Raw genomic sequence first — 18,646 nt, forward strand, 5'->3', positions numbered from 1 at the left:
GTATAATCATAAATATTCATGAGGTTGTTTCTGCAAATATTGTGATTTTACTATGATAAATTTAAAAAGAATTAAAATCCTGATAGATCTTGATATTTTCAAAATATCATCTATTTTCTAAGATACAACGATTTTACCACAATGTTCACATGATACTAACACCTTATATTTTAGAGCTGTTTAATTTTAAAATATTATATTACACTTTTATAATTTGTATATGCTTATATTTGTTGGGAAAATTTTCCAAAAACAATTTTAATATATCGTAAGTTTTTCCCTTTAGAAAATCCTTATTCAGAGATTCATGCAATGGTAACTTGGAAACGGGTCTGATCTAGATTTGCTTTTTTTTTTTATGAGGAATCCTCACCGAGAACCGGCCCACTAAATGGGCCCTCCTCCTCCGAGGTAAACCCTTGGTGGAGTCACTGACACCCAAGCCCTTAAGGAGCCCACCAGTTAAAGTCACCCACACACCCAGTGGGAGTCGAACCTCGGATGAACGGGTCTGATATAGATTTGCTTACTATTTGACAACTATTCACACGATCCAATTGGTAATGTTTCCATATCCAAATTCCAAACCGCTTTTCCTTTCAGTAGTTTTAAAATGAGATCGGGTTTGCCCGATCCTTATCCAAGTTCAGTCTAGTTTTCAATTTTGAGATTCGTATCAAACTAAAGCCCTGTCGCCCTAGGGTATAAACTGAATGAGTTTGATCAAACCCCCGATCCAAATTTGACACCTAATTCTTGGATACGAATCTCAAAATAATGTCTGAATGAGTAATCAGACTAGATTCAGTTTCACGGATTAATCCATTTTGTTTGCACTTTCCTTGCATGTAAACCACTTTTTTGCACCTTTTTCACCGGGCTATGCCACATAATTTTGGGTTTGGGTCCGGACTCGACTATTCTTCTTCAGATCATATTTGGACCTGGACTAGTGCTTGGATCTGATGCTTAGAATTGGTGTTCGGATTCGGACTCGGATCAAGCATGAATCAGCCTATATCTGATTTGTTTGCGCAATTTGCTTGAAAAAGTGAATATCTTAGTTGGCGTCTAAAACAGCCAAAGTATCGTGAAAATATCACTGCAGTTAAGTTTTTTTTTTTGCTCAACCTCATTAAAATACCGGCTATTTTATATTTTCCAAGTTGTTGAACTTGTTTTTTTCTTATATTTCTATGTTTGTTCGATTATTTACTTTGGAAAATATTTGCCAATAATAATAAGAAAAAATGAAAATAAAAGTTAGAATATTTACGATATTTTACGGCCAATAAGCCACCATGAAAAGTTAGTATAAAAAGATAGTGTCGGTGGATGTAAACGGGTCGGATTCAGGTCGGATATAGCTAAATACCATATATGACTAATCAGATATTGGCTAATCCTAGTTGGATTCCGATTTGAATTTGGATGAAGAAAGGCTCATACCATATCCAAGTTGTAACTGTGACTGTCAGATCTGGATATCTGTAGGAATGGTAGCAAAATTCAATACCATATCCAAATCTGATTATAATCAGATGAGGTTTTGGGCTTTACTTAATCCGATTAAACGGATTTGAATTCGATAGGATATCGGATAAAATCCGATCCATTGATATTGCCTAGAAGATTTCCCTCCAATACACCCTGGAGTCTGAGATGCTAGGGTTAGGGTTTTTTTCTTGCTGGTTGGTTTCCTGAATGAAGGGGAAGAAGCTCTCCGTTGAGCTCCTCCCTTCAACCCTAATTCCATTTCTTCAAACCCTAACCCTATCCTCCATGGCCGCTTCTCGCGCTTCCCCTTCGCTTCCTGAAGACGACGAACTCTGCTCCTCCATCGCCTTTTGCTCCATCGACCCATCATCATCGTCTCCGGAGCGCCCGATCGCCGGAATGGGGCCGGTGGAGCGGGCGTGGGCGCACTGGAGGAGGTTGGGCGAGCCCAAGCTAATCGTCGCGCCCATGGTCGACAACTCCGAGCTCCCCTTCCGGATGCTCTGCCGGAAGTACGGCGCCCAGGCCGCCTACACCCCAATGCTCCACTCCCGCATCTTCACCGAGAACGACAAGTACCGATCCGTCGAGTTCACGACGTGCAAGGTTTGGCGGCTCGAAATCCCTCTCCGCTCTTCCTTTTTTTTGTTTGAATCGAGCTATTTCCTTGGTTATAATCTGAAGTTTTTTCTTTCTTCCTTTTCGTTAGTTCGAACTGATATTTGGAAATCGATGCTTATGGCCGTCGTTACATTTTTTTATCAAGTTTTATGCATAATTGTGGTTGAATGGCTGTTCTTTGCGGAAGTTGGATCAAATTCTATGTGCAATTAAACTTGAAATTCAATAGGATCTATATAGAACTAACAGGAAGCCTGAACGCACCCATTTACCCTATTGTTCCGAGGCGGGTGGGATAAGCTAGGGAATTATATCATGAAGCGAAAGCCCAGTTTTCTTGTTGATCCTACTGTTCTAGATAAGTGGATGAGCCCTCAATCTCCCAGCTTATCCTGCTATTCTGGAACATGCACCCACTTATCCCAAAAAAAACAGAATAAGTTGGGAAATGTGCATTATAGAGCGCGATACAATTATGCAAGCGCCGAGCTCACAATGTTTCTCTTGACAAGTTGGTGCATCCAACACATACCAAGTGTTGCTCTTGTAACCTATCTTTCAATCCTCAGTGGCTTGCCATGTTAATGTTCAGGAATAATCACATTTTTCTATCACCATTTATTTATTACTCTTTGACTTCTTTGACCCTTGGACTCCTTTAGTTTCGCCTAGTAATGTTTGTAAGGTGAGATGTCGTTTAAGATTGTTGCTTGGTTTTCTTTCAAGTTTTATTTCTCAATATGCAATTAAATGATTGTATTTTCTTAAATCGTTTTTACAGGTTTTTGTTGAATTTGATGGCATATGCAGGAAGACCGTCCATTATTCGTTCAATTCTGTGCAAATGATCCTGATATTTTACTGGAAGCAGCACGATTTGTGGAACATGAATGTGATTATGTTGACATTAATTTTGGGTAAGTAGTCTCTTCTTTATGTGTTGATATTAGTTAAAGTGCTTTCTGGTTATTAACTTCTTTGCAAAACATTTAAATTTTCTAACACTACTATTATTGTCAAATGTGTTCTGTTTAAAGTCACTTTTTTAATTAGTCATGGGGTCCAAAAAAAACTTGTCTTAGGTCCATTGTAGGGTGGCAACTGGCAATATTGAGGATCAGGTTGGCGGCCAATCATAAATGATGTTAATGAAAACACTGCAGATAAATCTAGTACCAACATATGGGAATCATAATAAAAATATTTGAATCGATTTTATTCCATGTTACCACTACATTTTCCTTCAATCATAAATGATGTTAATGAGAGTTTTTGAATTAGTAGCTTTGTTATTTGGATACTTCATTTTACCCTATGTGCCAGTGGTTGATGCGACATGAGACATGGTAATAATTACTATTTAATTCTATGATAATAAATATGTTATTTAATTCTGTGTCCAAAGTGAGAATAAACTTTTTTTTGTATTTATATGCACAATAGCGAAAAAAGGACCTGCCTCGTGTCCTGTGTTTTGTTCTATATGTGTAACAATAGAGTGTTAGTTTTACTGTTTAATGATATCACCGGAATGAGAGAAACCAAGATAATAACTGCTGGAAGAATGTTATATAAAATTGCACCAACAGAATTGCACAACCAACTCACTAGCTATTTGTTATCACCTACCATGAAATGATAGAGAAGCAAGAGGGAAAATGGTGAAACTCAATCTCATTAATTAACAAGTGCAAGAATGCTAATTTCATCATCTGGTAGGGCTGACTTGTGAAAGTCACGAAGTTGACGAGATGTCACAAGTTTGAAACCCATGGGGGGCATCCATTGTCAGAAGGTCGAAGCAGGATGTACTCCCCAGTGGGCAAGGGTTTTACCAACTGGAGGCCTGCCAATGTGTGGTTGGTGATGGGTTGCTTTTCTCTTGGCCTAGCCAAAGAAAAAACATCATTACAACAATCAGAGAGGGGTTTGATGACCTAAATGCTGATACACAGTTAACAGAGTATGAGAAATGCTAAAAAAGGGGATATAAACCAAAGTATCCCTAAGAGTACTCATATGATAAATGTGATGGAGTAAGGAACAAAACTTATCTGTTTATGTTACCTATTCAAAATCTGTTCCTCGCTGAATGGCATCAAGTATCTCTGCCGCTGTGCTATTCTTGTAACATCTGCTGGCAGATTTGCATCATTTCATCCAATATTTATGATGATCAGAAATTGCTTCAATTGATGTGGAGCAACCTGTTAAAATGTGTGTGTGTGTATATATACATATATTCATGTATATTTATTTTTGTCTTGTAATAGTTAAATGCCTTATAGGGGCATTTTTGTCTTTTTACATGTATAAATATTGTTTATTATAACAACAACAACTACGCCTTCATCCCAAAACAATTGGGGTCGGCGATATGAACCAACAAAGAAAATCATTATGGGTCTTCCACATGAATCCTTCTCCTCCAATCATTTCTATCCAATGCCATGTCCTCGGTGAGGTTCAAAGCATTCATATCCTTTCCTATCATCTCCATCCAAGTCTTCCTAGGCCTACCCCGACCTCTTTTAACTAATATATTTTCTCATTTCTTCATCCTTCTAACTGGAGCATCATTAGGCCTTCGCCGAATATGTCCAAACCACCGTAAACGATTCTCTCTCATCTTATTTTCAATGGGTGCAACGCCTACCTTCTTACGTATCTCCTCGTTCCGAATCTTATCTTTTATTGTATTTCCACACATCCATCTAAGCATACGCATCTCAGCTACACTCATATTTTGAATATGATGTCTCTTGGCAGCCCAACATTCCGTACCATATAGTAAAGTGGGCCTAATATTGTTTATTAAAACAATATTTTTTCTTTTTTTTTATAACATGTAATTAAGGGAGACCAATGTGGGCTTTATGGCCTTTTCAGACCCTATAGAGTCGTTGGGACTCCCAACAGTCACAAATGTGGTCGTTAGGAACTGCCAACCACTCTTTGGGAGCTCCCAAGGGTCTCCTTCCCACTCTTGTTTTGTTGTGTATAAATAGGGGTCTTCTCTTTGTATTCTTCTTATGCTTTTTCAAGCATATATTCAATAAAGAATATATTTTTACTTGTTCGTGTTGCCCTTTATTGGCTTTTTGTATTGTCCCATAGTGGACTGGTGTTCCTGTACTTTTGTGCTTATATTGTGCCTTTGTGCCCTTATATTGTCCACTATTGGACCTGTACGTGCTTTTGCACTTTGTTCCAACAATTTTGCATACTTCATTACATGTTATCAGAGCCATAGTGCTCTTGATCCTTTGGGAAAGTGATCATATCGTGATTGTGATATAACATTCAAAGTGTTCATGGGTTTGTGGTGTTTGCGGAACTCAAGGTAGAGGAGCTCTCTTCCATATTTTTTCTTTCTTATTCTATCAAATCAAAATGGAGAATGAACAAAAAATCGATCTCTCATTCAAATTAAATGGTTTCAACTACATGATGTGGTCGTCTGCTATGTAAAATAACCTCAAAGGCAAGAAGCTTTGGGATACTTGATGAGCTCTATTTCGGAGCCTCAACTCAAACTCACTAAGTTATAAGAAAATCAAGAAAAACCATTGGAAGGAGATGCCCGAATCAAAGTCATTGAAAATCATCAATTCAAGGTAGAGGATTGGAAAAGTAGACATGCAAAAATTCTTGCATGGTTCATGAACAATGTTGAACTCAAAATATATGCCAACATTGCTAAGTTTCGGAAAGCTAACGAGACATGGTTCTTTATGAAGAGTATGTATACCCAAAAAAACCTTGCAAGGCAATTTTTTCTGCAAGACAAAATACATACCATCAAACAAGGGGATATGAATGTTTGTGACTATTTTAGTACTCGTGGTCCTCTATGGGACGAGTTATCCCTTGAACCCAAATGGGTTGTTAGTGAGGGATTTGAGCTAAGAAGGGAACAAATGGAATTTTTTTTTTATTTTGCATGGGCTTAGGCCTGAATTTGAACAAGATCTTCTCTTCTCCATTGATCTAAACATCTTCCTTTGTAAGACGCCATTATCGAAATATACCAAGAAAAAACTTGTCTTGGTATTATTAAGGTAGGAGATGAAGTGTTGGTCATTTCTAAACCCGGCAATCATGTGAAATCTTACAAACCTTTACACTTGGGGAGGCAAAATAGCTATAGGGGTAGCTATAAAAAGGTTATTTATCATCATTGCCATGAATCGAAGAATATAAGACCATAATAACCCCAAGTTGAATGACTCTCCAAAGAACAAGGTGGCTTTCGTTGAAGAATCCACACCAAAGAAGGATGAACCAAGTAAAGAAGTGACTCTTTTTCTCTTGCTCAACTATCGAAGGCATTTCAACAATTACTCAAATCTCTATCTACATTGGGTGTTGCGATAGCCTCATCTTCTCCTCTAGGTATGTCGTCTTGGATCCTTAATTGGGGAGTTTCCTTTCATATGACACCTCATGAGAATGGTCTAACCAATTTATGCACTAACTCAAAAACTACTTATGTTTCCACTACTATGCAAATTAAAAGTATTGGAACCTTAGATTGTTTTCAAAGTTTTTGTTTACCAAAAGTTAGGGTTGTTTCAAAGCTAAATTTAAATTTCTTTTTCGTTTCTCAAATTTTCGATCATTGATATGAAATTTTCTTCTCGTCTAAGGGTTGCTCTGTGCAAGATCTTCGGTCCGAAAAGCATATTGGGCAAGGCCATAGCAGGGGATATCTCGCTTCATGAATTATCTAAATCTTCTTCCAAATTCTTTTTTTAATTATATCCAAAATAAGGATATTGAAAATTGACATAAAGGACTTGACATCCAAGCTACTAAAAAATGTATCTTCTTTCTTTTAGAAAAAAAATTGTAATGAAAAAGATCTAATTTGCAAAGATTGTATCTTTAGACAGATGAAATTCATCCATTTTTCTAATACAACTTTTGTCTCCAAGAGACCTCTTGAATTAGTGCATTCGGATGTTTGGGGACCTCTCCCATCATAACAAAAGGAGGATATTTATATTATGTTACTTTTATCGATGATTTCACTATATATGTGTGGATTTACTTCTTTAACTTTAAATCCGATGTGTTCTCTTTCTTTAACAATTTCATATAATTGTTAAAAATCAATTTCAAAGCAACATTTCTATTCTTAGATCCGATTCGGGTGGTGAATACTTACCAAATGAGTTTTAAAATTATTTAGAATGAAATGGGATTTATCACCAAAAGTTATGTCCTAGAACTTTTCAACAAAATGAATTAGCCTAAAAAAAATATAGGCATATTATAGAAACTAGACACTACTTATTTCTAAAGATATTCCAAAAAGTTTTTGGGCCGAGGCCACTATAACATCAAAGTATTTAATAATTAGAATGGCCTCATCATCCTTAAAAAATGTATCTCATGAAAAATTATTTGAAAAAACACAAGATTTCAAGCGGTTGCAAATTTTTTTGTTGTAAGTGTTTTGTACTCTTGCATAAAAGAGATAAATTGTCTCCAAAAGCCGTTGAATGCGTATTCATGGATTATGGTGAAAACCAAAACAGATATAAGATGTTTTGCCTCTAAGAGTTAAAAACTATATGTTTTTAAAGATGTAACTTTTTTTGGAAAATTAAAATGGTTTTGAGAAAACTAAGGAAAACAAAAATGTAGATTATACTTTTCTATTTGACCTCTTGCCACAAGAAGAGTTGACTTCTTGTGATGATTCTTTGAATGATAACAACGATAATACCTTGAATGATAATAATCTGTTTTGCTGTGTATAAATAGGGGTCTTATCCCCCTATTCTTCTTATGTTTTTCCAAGCATATATTCAATAAAAATATATATTTTTGCTTGTTTGTATTGCCCTTTGTTGGCTCTTTGTATTGTCCTATTACTCCTATAGCGGACTTGTGTTTCTGAACTTTTATGCTTATATTGTGCCCTTAGTTGTCAAGGGCGCTAGGTGAAGCCATATATCACATATGTGCGAGTGCGGGTGCAGATGCGGCAATGCGGCACTTTAAAAAAACTTGGGTGTGGGGGTGCGGGGAGGGTATATATATATATATATAATTTTTGACAGTTTTAAGTTAACACTAGGTGTATGTGTGATGTATTTATATATATAATATAGATAAAAATAGACTTGATTAGGGTTAACTGAATCTATTTTTGGATAAAAATGGACCTCAATGTAGTTGATTTCACCTAACACAAAGGAAGTTGTGTTCAAGTGTCACACTCACTTGGGTGCGGGTGCGATGCCCTGTTAGAAGAGTTTGTGTTACATAGGTGGAGCCTAGGCAATGAGCCCCTAAAAAGACTAGGCGAGGGCTAGGCAGTACCCCAAATAAATAAAAAACATATAAAATATGTAAACAAACTATTAAAATTAATAACAAACATGTATACAATATAAAATCAATCAACAATAAGCAATAAACAAATAATATGTTGTCGAACAGTGTAAAGTAGTTATATTACATAAAAACAATCGAATAGACAACTCATACTCTTATAGATTATATATGAATTAAGCACACAGATATGTATATATGTAATTATATATATATATATAATATAAACACATAATATTGTTAATATGTATAATTATATACATTTACCCAAAAAAACATATATATATATATGTGTGTGTGCAACTATGCATCAGAACGAGAGACTACCTCGTCTAGGCCGCCTTTGACAACTAAGCGGAGGGGTGAAAAGAGGAGAAAGAAGAAAAAAAATAAGTTTAAAAAGAAAAACAAAAGAACAAAAGGCAGGAATAAAAAAAGAAAGCTTTTGGGACAGGAGGAATTAGAAAAAAAAATAGACAAAAAAATTTAAAAAATATGACAACTATGTTCCTGCGGCTTAGGCATGGACAGCTTAGGTAAAAAATGGGCCTTACCGCCTAGACCCATAAGCCTAGGCGGTTGCCCTGCGCCTAGCCAACCTAGGTGCAGCTTTTGACAACTAAGATTATGCCTTCATGCTTTTATATTGTCCACTATTGAACTTGTATGTGCTTTTACACTTTGTTCCAACAATTCTGCATACTTCATTACACAACTTGCATCATCACGCGAAAAGTGTCATCCAACATATCACCTTGCTTATGGGAATTTGATACCACTTTGGATATTTGTTAAACTTCACACACACACAGTTTGTGAAGTACTAAATATCTATTCGCTTGTCCCTGCAGATGCCCACAGCGCATTGCCAGGCGTGGCAACTATGGAGCCTTCCTGATGGACAACCTTCCCCTTGTTAAATCCCTTGTGCAAAAGCTGGCATCAAACCTCCATGTGCCTGTCTCCTGCAAGATCCGCATTTTCCTTCACCTTGAGGACACCCTTGCATATGCAAAGATGCTAGAGGAAGCTGGTTGCTCCCTCTTGGCAGTACATGGAAGAACCAGAGATCAGAAGGATGGGAAATGTGTTAGAGCAGATTGGAATGCCATCAAAGCCGTCAAGGAGGCTCTTCACATTCCAGTTCTTGCAAATGGAAATGTGCGGCATATTGATGATGCACGTGCCTGTTTAGAGGCAACAGGTGCAGATGGAGTGCTCTCAGCAGAATCCCTTCTGGAGAATCCTGCCCTCTTTGCTGGTTTTCGGACTGCTGAGTGGAGCGATAATGAAGGTGAGGATGGTGAACTGAACCAGTCCGATCTGGTGGTGGAGTATCTGAAGATGTGTGAGAAGCATCCAGTGCCATGGCGAATGATCCGGTCACATGTCCACAAAATGTTGGGTGATTGGTTCAGGATTCATCCTGATATTCGAGAAGAGTTGAATAAACAATCAAAGCTTAGCTTTGAATGGCTCTATGATATGGTGAAACGCCTACGAGAGAGGGGTGTGAGGCTCCCGCTTTACATAAAGGGCTATAGCGGGGTTCCTGCCTGTTAAAGTAGTAGCCTAATTTGCCCCCGATTTCTTTGAATGAGTTCTATTACTCTAGTGATATTACTACAGATAAAAAGGTGTATCATTTTCTGACATTTCAGAATGCAATTTTTTATATTTGATTGTAATTTGCTGCACACTTGCATGTGCGTGCTCATTCATCTTTATTTTAGATTGATTGTGCTTTGTGATGTTGGTTAGAACCACCCACTGGCCATGATGCTTCTTGTTGAAGAACTTTGAATTCATGATGAGCACAATGTCCGCGGTGATAGAGTGAGTGAATTGATTGTGTTGCTTTGAGTAGTAGCATTGTGCATATGATGAACACTTTTGGTTGTGCCGCAGGAGTGGGGACGATAGCTTTCTATCAGTGCTGTGCACATGGAACATGTGAAGCAAATTAAATAATTCTTTTTTGCAAACTCTAAGAGAGAGAGAGAGAGATGCTAGCCATTTTTATAGTTAACTGCCAGCTGACTGTTTTAAAGGGTTTTTTTAGTTTTTCTTAAATCTGACTGTACAGATGTGTTATACATGCTTGATTTTATAGGAATCGGCTCTTAGATCATGTGATTTCGATATGCAGGTTGGTTTTTATAAGGTTTAAAATTTGACGGTTTTAAATTTTTATAAATTTTTAAGGTTTAAAAATCAATTTTTTATTGAAAAAACATAATCCAAAGTGTCGTTCCTTAGTAAATTGACTATATTGAACAGATCTGTACAGCTAGATTTAAGGAAAACATGAAAAAAAAAACTCTTCAAAACCCTGGTTAGCTAACAGTTAACTAAAAAAGTGGGAAGTGTTACTGTTCACAACTATTTGTGCATTGTAATAGCATGCACCATTTATTTTAAGACAAAGGATACCCTTTTAAATGATTATTTTATTATTTTTATATCGTTTTTTTTGTCTTTTGTTCAAGTATATTATTTAATATGAACACCATCTAACCAATGTGTCCTTCCTTTAAGCCCCCTTCTTTTTTCCTAACCTCTTTCTCCTCCTCAGTCACAGGTTGCCCACCGTCACCGGAAACCCACTAAAAAGTTGCTATAATCCGATCTAGCATGGATATTTGCTCACATCAACAATCTCGGATTGGAGATTTTGATTTGGGTTTTATAGTTTTATTGAGAACTTTATCTTTTGGAAACAACTTGAGAATTTGATTGCTTTGTATGGTGGCTCGTTTTTTAGATTGATTATAACTTTGGGCTTTGTTTATAATCTCGTTTTTTTGCTTTTCCACCTATTCAGTCTTTGTTGTGAACAATTTTTTTTTGACTTTCCATCATTGTTTTCGATTTTTTCCAACCAGCTGTATGCTCAGAGTGCTTTCTGCCAACTATGTCTACTGTGATCGTTAGGCCATCCATTGCATTTTTCATAGAATGCTTCTTTTGTGCATTTTTCTAAATCTTCAAATTACTGACAATTTCTTGTTTTTGAAATTTTTAATTCACTCCTTTTCCTTTCTTTTTCTTTGTATTTTACCTTCAGCTGTTATCTGTGTATGCTTTTGGGTGATTTTAGGGCTACTGAGGGATTTCTTTGAGGTTGGAACGGGATGACTGCTGCGAAAGCGAATACATATAAAATTTGTAAAGTCATGGTGGTGGTTCCTGTGGTTATAGAGATCAACTTTTTTTTGTGTTGATTTTGAGAGAGAGGTACTCATCCTGAATTAGATTTTGATGATTTTATGGAGCGTTTTGATGGTGGGCAACCGGTGAATGAGAGAGAAAAGTTAGGAAAAAGGTAGAGGCATAAAGGATCAGCATTTTGGTCTTCAAGTGTTCAAATTAAATAATACACTGTAAGCAAAAGACAGAAAACCAATACCAAAAAATACTAAATTGCCATTTTGAAGGGCATATTTTGTCCTAAAATCACTTGTTCACTATTACAACACTAGAATATGACAACTGAAATATGAGAACTAGAATATGGTAACTGAAATATGATAATTGGAAATATGTGTATTTTCAACACTTTTTGCAAATCCAACCATGTGGATGTGCTTGGCAAGGTGAATTTGCTAGGAATCAACCATTAGCTCATGCATTTTCTATGAAAAAATATGATTTTTGAATGCTTGAATATTTATGAAGATTATGACCCATTGATTTTAAAGCCTTAAAAAAATCTCTTTTATGCATCAAAATTGGATGATTCAAGAGCAGGTTCTTATAAAGCTAAGCATGCAGGTCACATTCGTACAGTTAGATTCAAGAGAAAAAAATAGAAAATTCATGAAAATGGCGGTCCACACATTAGTTCTCATATATATATATCCAATAAAATCATAAATAATGTTTATATGCTTATTGAAAGTGCGTGGAAGCTAATGGAAAAAGTTTAAGAAAAGCATTTATTCCTTTGTCCATGTATGACTTTTTCTTTTAGATAGTCAAGCTGGCGGTTAGGCAGAGCACCATCCAATTATACACAACCGTACCATTGGGTTTTGAAGTTGCAACGTCCCAGCAAGCACAAGGTGACGTGCAACTGCTCCTACCAGACAAGCAGAGCCTCCGTTAGTCCATGCATGACATATTTTACCATAATTTCCCCAAGCCTTGTGCATCTGAATAAGAACATTATGTGTGATGCGTTCGTTAATTAGTTTTGAACCGACGGCTGGTTGATTGACGAATTGATAATTAAGAAATTAAGTGCTACTGAACCATCCAGTGATGCCAAGAGATTTCTGTGCTAGGGTTCCACAATTATAGTTTTCTGATTCATGCCCTTGTGTGCTATGACAATCGAGTATTATGCTGCATTACTTGATCAAGAAATAACATTCCCATATTTTTCTTAACGTGCCCTTGTGGCCTATGGCATTCGAGTTTTATGTTGCATTACTTCAAAAAGAAATGGCATTCTGATTTTTTTTTTCAACTTTCCGTCTTAAGAGAAAAAACAACACCGTGAGCCCAAATGTGGTCTGGAATACTAAAGCTATCACAGCTCATGCATAGATAGGAGGTCAGTCTAGCATCCTATGTATAAGGGCTTTCAGTATATTGTTGATAAAGTGACAAAGAAGCGTGTACCACCCTGTCTTTAACTGTGCGCGCACCTGCAAGCTATATGCCGGCATATCATCTACATTTATGCAAGTTCACCCTAAAATTTTGAAAGACTATCTTATTGACTTTAGCACCACATTACTCACTTTGAGAAATTATAAAAGCATATGCCACACTGATTTCAGTTGCAAGCTTGAGCATGTGCCCCACTTTCTCTCTTTTAAGCAGTCAACAAAAAGCTTGCTTTCTTTATATTCTGGTTGCTGATTTAATGTCCAAAGCATCACGATATTATCATTTATACCAAAATATCATGATATTTGCCATTATATTGGTTGTTTAACTAGGACTGTTTATTTCATTTCTTCTTACGAATATATATTTTTAGTTTATTCATTTTTACTGATATTTTGCCAATAAAAGATTGCTAATATGTTTTTTAGTTAATTTACGAATATGTTTACTTCTGCTGATATTTAATTTCAAATTCTCACAATAATCTAGTTGCCGTCGTCTTTGTTGTTCTAATCACTATGGTCATAAGCAAACTTCTGAGTTTATAATATTATAGATAACCACGGGTGAAATCATTACTTTCTCAACCAACAGGAGAAATCTTGCAGTGAAACTATCTCACATATGGTACGCCATGTTTGTGTAGCTTTCAACTAAGAATAAACATAAGGGGACATGACACGATTACATTGATAATCCCCGTGACATAACAGTGAACTTCATTCTAATAAGATCATAATATATTCAGATGTATGTATAAATTGGTAGTGTCTCTCTAGGTTGTCTTTTTCAAATTCAAGATGTCCTTTTTTCTATTTTTAACATCGGGTTGTTAAAAGGGCCTTGTATGAACTTAAGCCCCAAAAAGACGGTTTTTCTTGGTTGTCTTTCAAATTGAAGTTGTTCCCTCCTTTTTTTCTGTTCATAACATCAAATTGTGAAACAGACCTTGTGAACTAGTCCCCAAAAAAACCCACAATATTAAAGCAAAATGAAGGGGTAGACAGAGAGAAGGAATAAGACTCCTTTTACATTTGGATTCCTGAACCAAACAGGAGAGAGCCCATGTGGATTGGCATAAACATAGTCCTACCGTTCCTAGAACTCTGCACACGGAATAACTCAGTGTCCCCTCCAAATTATTGCACTAGAAAAGAAAACACCCAGTTGGCTTTTTCCTTCCTTTTATTCCTTAACCTTTCAATGGCATCATCAACTCATATATGCATCTCTGTGTGAGTGTCATACATATATTTCACAAATGTGCGAAACTGGAGGCCTATTGAAGGTAGAGTTTCATTGCCCTTTCTATCTCTGTCCATTGTTCTTTAGCGACCCACCTCTGATTTTCCTCTTATGGGTGGTCTGAGTAGTGCATATTTCCCACAGTGGTGAAGATGGCGGTATTCAACGTCAAGAAGGCAATAGGTTCTCTGCTTAGCAAGGACGCGAGGAAATTCCTCAAAAGAAAGGACAGCGATTCAGGAGAGACTGGTATAGTAGACTCTGTTTCTCGCTGCCGAACTCTTGTGCTTGTGTAGTGTTTTCTTCCTTGGCATTGTTTCTGCAGTTTCTTATTTGTGCTTCATGTAGCTTTGGTTGGTTTTCTGCATTTTACCCCTTTTCTTCACGAAAGTCACACCCAGACAGTTTCATGCGGTCCTCTCTCTCTCTCAAGCTGTGAATGAGTATAGGCATTGTTTGTGCAAAACCAATTTGTTGGTGTTGGAGATTTAGGGAGAAAATGTCTTCCTAAATAGTGACATGCAGTGAATTGAGTATGCATGTGCATTGCGTACCCGAAACCCATTAGTTTGTGTGTTGATGATTTTTAGAGAAAAGCTCTTGCCTGAAAGTTTCAAGCAACTCTTGTTTATACCTGTGAATGAGCACATGCATGCATGGTTTTGCCGAAACCCCTTTTCGAAAAAATGCATGCAATTGCATATTGGACTTATTAAGGGGGAGAATCTTTGCAGACAGTCTATGTAACTCATGTTTACACCTCTGAAGGAAGACAATTCAAATTCATTGTTTGTTGGAGCCCATTTGATAATGTCAATCAGATGGAATCAGCTATATAAGATGTATTAGCAAACAACAAGATGATTCTTTGTATCTGAAAAACTTCAACACCCAATCCTATTTGATTGATAACATGAAAGGGGTGCCAGAAAACAGTGAATGTCTATACTTGGTTTGCATGTAATTGGAGTTTTGAAATTTAATCATTGGTCAGGACGTGCACTGGAGGAGTTTCGAGCGTCTATGTTTAGTGAGCTTCGAACTTCAGAAGGAGCTAGGTGCCAACAGCAACGATTCTGTGGTCCCTTTGTGGCCATGACATTTAATTTTATGGTTGGAGTTAGTATCATCATGGCAAATAAAATGGTTAGGATTCCTCCGTTAAGAAAGATTATATATATATGGCTAAAATGAGCTTTTAGTTTGTCTATCTGAATGTTTTGAATTTGACCATGGAGTTGAGTTTTGATGTGGATTCAGGTTTTGGGCAAACTAGGATTTAACTTCCCAATTTTCCTCACGTTCATCCATTACTTAGTGAGCTGGCTGTTACTGGCTATGATTAGAGTGACTTCATTGCTTCCCGTTTCTCCTCCATCAAAATCAACCCCATTCTCTTCCATGTTTGCTCTGGGTACAGTGATGGCTCTCTCCAATGGCCTCGCTAATGTCAGCTTAAAATACAACAGGTAAGGCTGTCTTTGTTTTTGGAAGCCATAAGTGGAAGGACTTCATCTTCAATGCAGTCTCTTCGTGGGATTAATGTATCGAAAAGACTAATGCCATGCTAATATCTTATCTACAAAGTCAGTGTAGGATTTTATCAGATGGCCAAGATTGCCGTGACTCCCGCGATAGTTCTAGCAGAATTCATACTGTTCAGGAAAAAAATTACTTTGAATAAGGTATGCTTTGCCTTTTTGATCTTTGTCTAGCCCATCTACATGATTGAATTGGAACTCTGTCCACACATTTGGCATTACTGTGTCTTCTTGTTGCTCATGTACTTCAAGCGTTTTAATAAATTCTTCTCTTCCTTCAAAAAAAAATATTCAGTTACCTGTAAAGGGAATACTGTTCTCTTGATATCACTGACAAAATTTGCCCGTTTTGAAAGTGACTTTGTTTAGAGTAATTGTGACCCTTGTTCTCAATTTGAACAGTTTATTTTTCTAAATGCTAACATATCTTACCGTGTTCCCTTCATGGAGCATGACCAAAAGTCATTTGTTCTTTTCATTCTCTTTTTGGTCTTTCTTACATCTGTTTACATTAGTTTTCTTAGGACTTACTGGGAATAACTAGTATTCCTCTATAGAGATAACTAGATTCCTCTATATGATTGTACAGGTGTTGGCACTAACTCTGGTATCCTTAGGTGTTACTGTGGCAACAGTAACAGATTTGCAATTTAACTATTTCGGTGCTTTTGTGGCATTAACATGGATCATGCCCAGTGCCGTCAACAAAATTCTATGGTCAAATCTGCAACAGCATGAGAATTGGACGGCACTTGCGTAAGTAGCATTTTGTGTTTTACATTATATGTAATGCTTTTTTAAACAAGTAGCAATTTTCAACCTTGCAGTGAAATTCTCTCCAGCTTAGATGTTTCAACAGGTGTTGTAGTAGTCTGCTCTTCTTTTCCCCCATGTTCAATGCACACCACCCGTGCATTAGCCCTTTTTTGTTCTTTTTTTTTAACCGACATATTTTGGCCATATTCAACCTTACATTTCTCATATTGTCTTCTAAATTAGCTTTTCTTGAGCAGCTTAATGTGGAAGACCACACCAGTGACCCTTCTCTTCTTAGCTGCTTTTATGCCATGGCTAGATCCTCCTGGTGTATTACTGTTCGATTGGAGTTTACAGAATACGGTGGCTATCCTTATTTCAGCTGCTCTAGGTTTTCTACTCCAGTTGTCAGGGGCATTGGCACTTGGGTGAGAATTTGATCAGATTATTTACTATCAGATTTCACATTTGAGTTTGAATGCTACTAATCTGCATTTACCATCTTCAGGGCAACTTCTGCTACTAGCCACGTTATCTTAGGACAGTTCAAAACATGTGTGATTCTATTGGGAGGTTCCATATATTTTGGCACTAATCCAGGATTTCTTAGCATATGCGGGGCAGCTACAGCTTTATGTGCAATGTCTGTCTACACCTCCCTTAGCTTGAGGCGAGCTGAGCTAGAGACTAAGCAGCCTCCAAACTCTACCTCACCATCTCCAAAGACCCGAACAAAGGAAAAAGCTATCATGAATTCTGAAGATGTAAATATCAAAGTGGAATCTGTTTGAGAAGATGAAGAAGACTTCAAAGACATTGCATTAACTAACTTATTCTTTTTATAGTCAGCTATTCATAATTTAGGGTGATAATTTGCCCTTGAGTTTCCTTATGCCTATGATGTTTGAACTAGTGCACAGCAACTGACAACGGAAATTTTGAAATCTAGCTATTCAAGTTATTTGAGTCTTTGCCATCTCAATGGAGTAACTATTTGTCCAGAAAGCTTGTCTCCCTTACATGTGGTTGTCATATACATATAGGAGTGCCTAATTAATTGGGTTTGGTAATTTCTATACATGTTTAACCTAGTCTCTGAAGATTTATTTATTTTTGTATTGATTCTTCCGACATGCTTATAACTGTTGAAAAGAAAATCATGGCTTGTGCAGTGGTAATGTTTTTTTTTTTGGATAATCCAATTGAAAACCCCGTCACCGCCTGCACATTGGCTGGCCTCCAATTGGTAAAACCCTTGAGGTCCCTCCTGCCCACCAGTGAGCACACCCAGCTTTGACCTTCTGGCAAGGGACGCCAGCCATGGGTTTTGAACTTGTGACGTCCTGTCAACTTAGTGACATTCACAATTCGCCCCTAGCAGTTGAACGGAGCCCCTGTGGGTGGTCGTGATGCTTTATTATCTTTTCTCTTCATGGGAAAATTTAACAGGCAAGCAGAGAAAGATGAATTGTTGGTATCTCATTAATCCTAACCCCTAGGGTAAAGGAACGTAAAAGCCAGTATGCTTCGACAAAATATACAAATGCATGCCAGAATCAAAAGATGGCCCAAATCTTGGAAAACAAGGTCAGCGCTGCTTACAAAATGGTCTCAACTGAGTTCTTTTTAATACTTAGCATCAGAGCCTGGTATCTGTGTGAGAGGCTTACGGTAGCCTTAGGAAAAAAAACAAAAAGAAAAGGGTAGTAATTAAGGGAAATCTAAATGGCAGCTAGGAGGAGGTTGAATGAGATAGCTGGATGGTTAGGTTACACTATCATAATTGAAGGGTCTGGGGTTCTAATCTCATGGGGGTTATCCCCCAGTTGCCTACCTAAAACTAAAATAAAAAAAAAACAGTTACATGGTTTCTAACCTTAAACAAAGACTAACACACGGAACACATTCCTCAAGGTCCTTTATCAAAGACATGACACTATGAGATAGCACCTAAAAGGCAAGGTTGTAGTACTTCAGCATGTTTGTTCTATGGAAACATACATCAAGTTTGAACTCTTGTTTAT

At 37.0% G+C, this 18,646-nt stretch overlaps 2 protein-coding genes across 2 annotated transcripts; both read left to right on the forward strand.

Moving 5' to 3' along the window:
* The first annotated feature begins 1,659 nt into the window (after window positions 1-1,659).
* Window positions 1,660-10,277, forward strand: LOC149841689 (FMN-linked oxidoreductases superfamily protein). The gene is made up of 3 exons (XM_089998652.1): window positions 1,660-2,103; window positions 2,929-3,035; window positions 9,315-10,277. The coding sequence occupies exons 1-3, from the start codon at window positions 1,705-1,707 to the stop codon at window positions 10,024-10,026; spliced, it is 1,218 nt and encodes a 405-aa protein (XP_089854778.1). The 5' UTR covers window positions 1,660-1,704; the 3' UTR covers window positions 10,027-10,277.
* A 4,239-nt stretch (window positions 10,278-14,516) lies between these two features.
* On the forward strand, window positions 14,517-17,413 carry LOC149841690 (nucleotide-sugar uncharacterized transporter 2-like). The gene is made up of 7 exons (XM_089998654.1): window positions 14,517-14,574; window positions 15,320-15,471; window positions 15,586-15,794; window positions 15,917-16,010; window positions 16,456-16,622; window positions 16,880-17,050; window positions 17,131-17,413. Exons 2-7 carry the CDS (start codon window positions 15,349-15,351, stop codon window positions 17,411-17,413), a joined length of 1,047 nt encoding a protein of 348 aa, XP_089854780.1. The 5' UTR covers window positions 14,517-14,574; window positions 15,320-15,348.
* The last annotated feature ends 1,233 nt before the right edge of the window (window positions 17,414-18,646 follow it).

The sequence above is a fragment of the Nuphar pumila genome, chromosome 3 (assembly GCF_984573655.1).
Source record: "Nuphar pumila chromosome 3, dmNupPumi1.hap1.1, whole genome shotgun sequence".
NCBI lineage: Eukaryota > Viridiplantae > Streptophyta > Magnoliopsida > Nymphaeales > Nymphaeaceae > Nuphar > Nuphar pumila.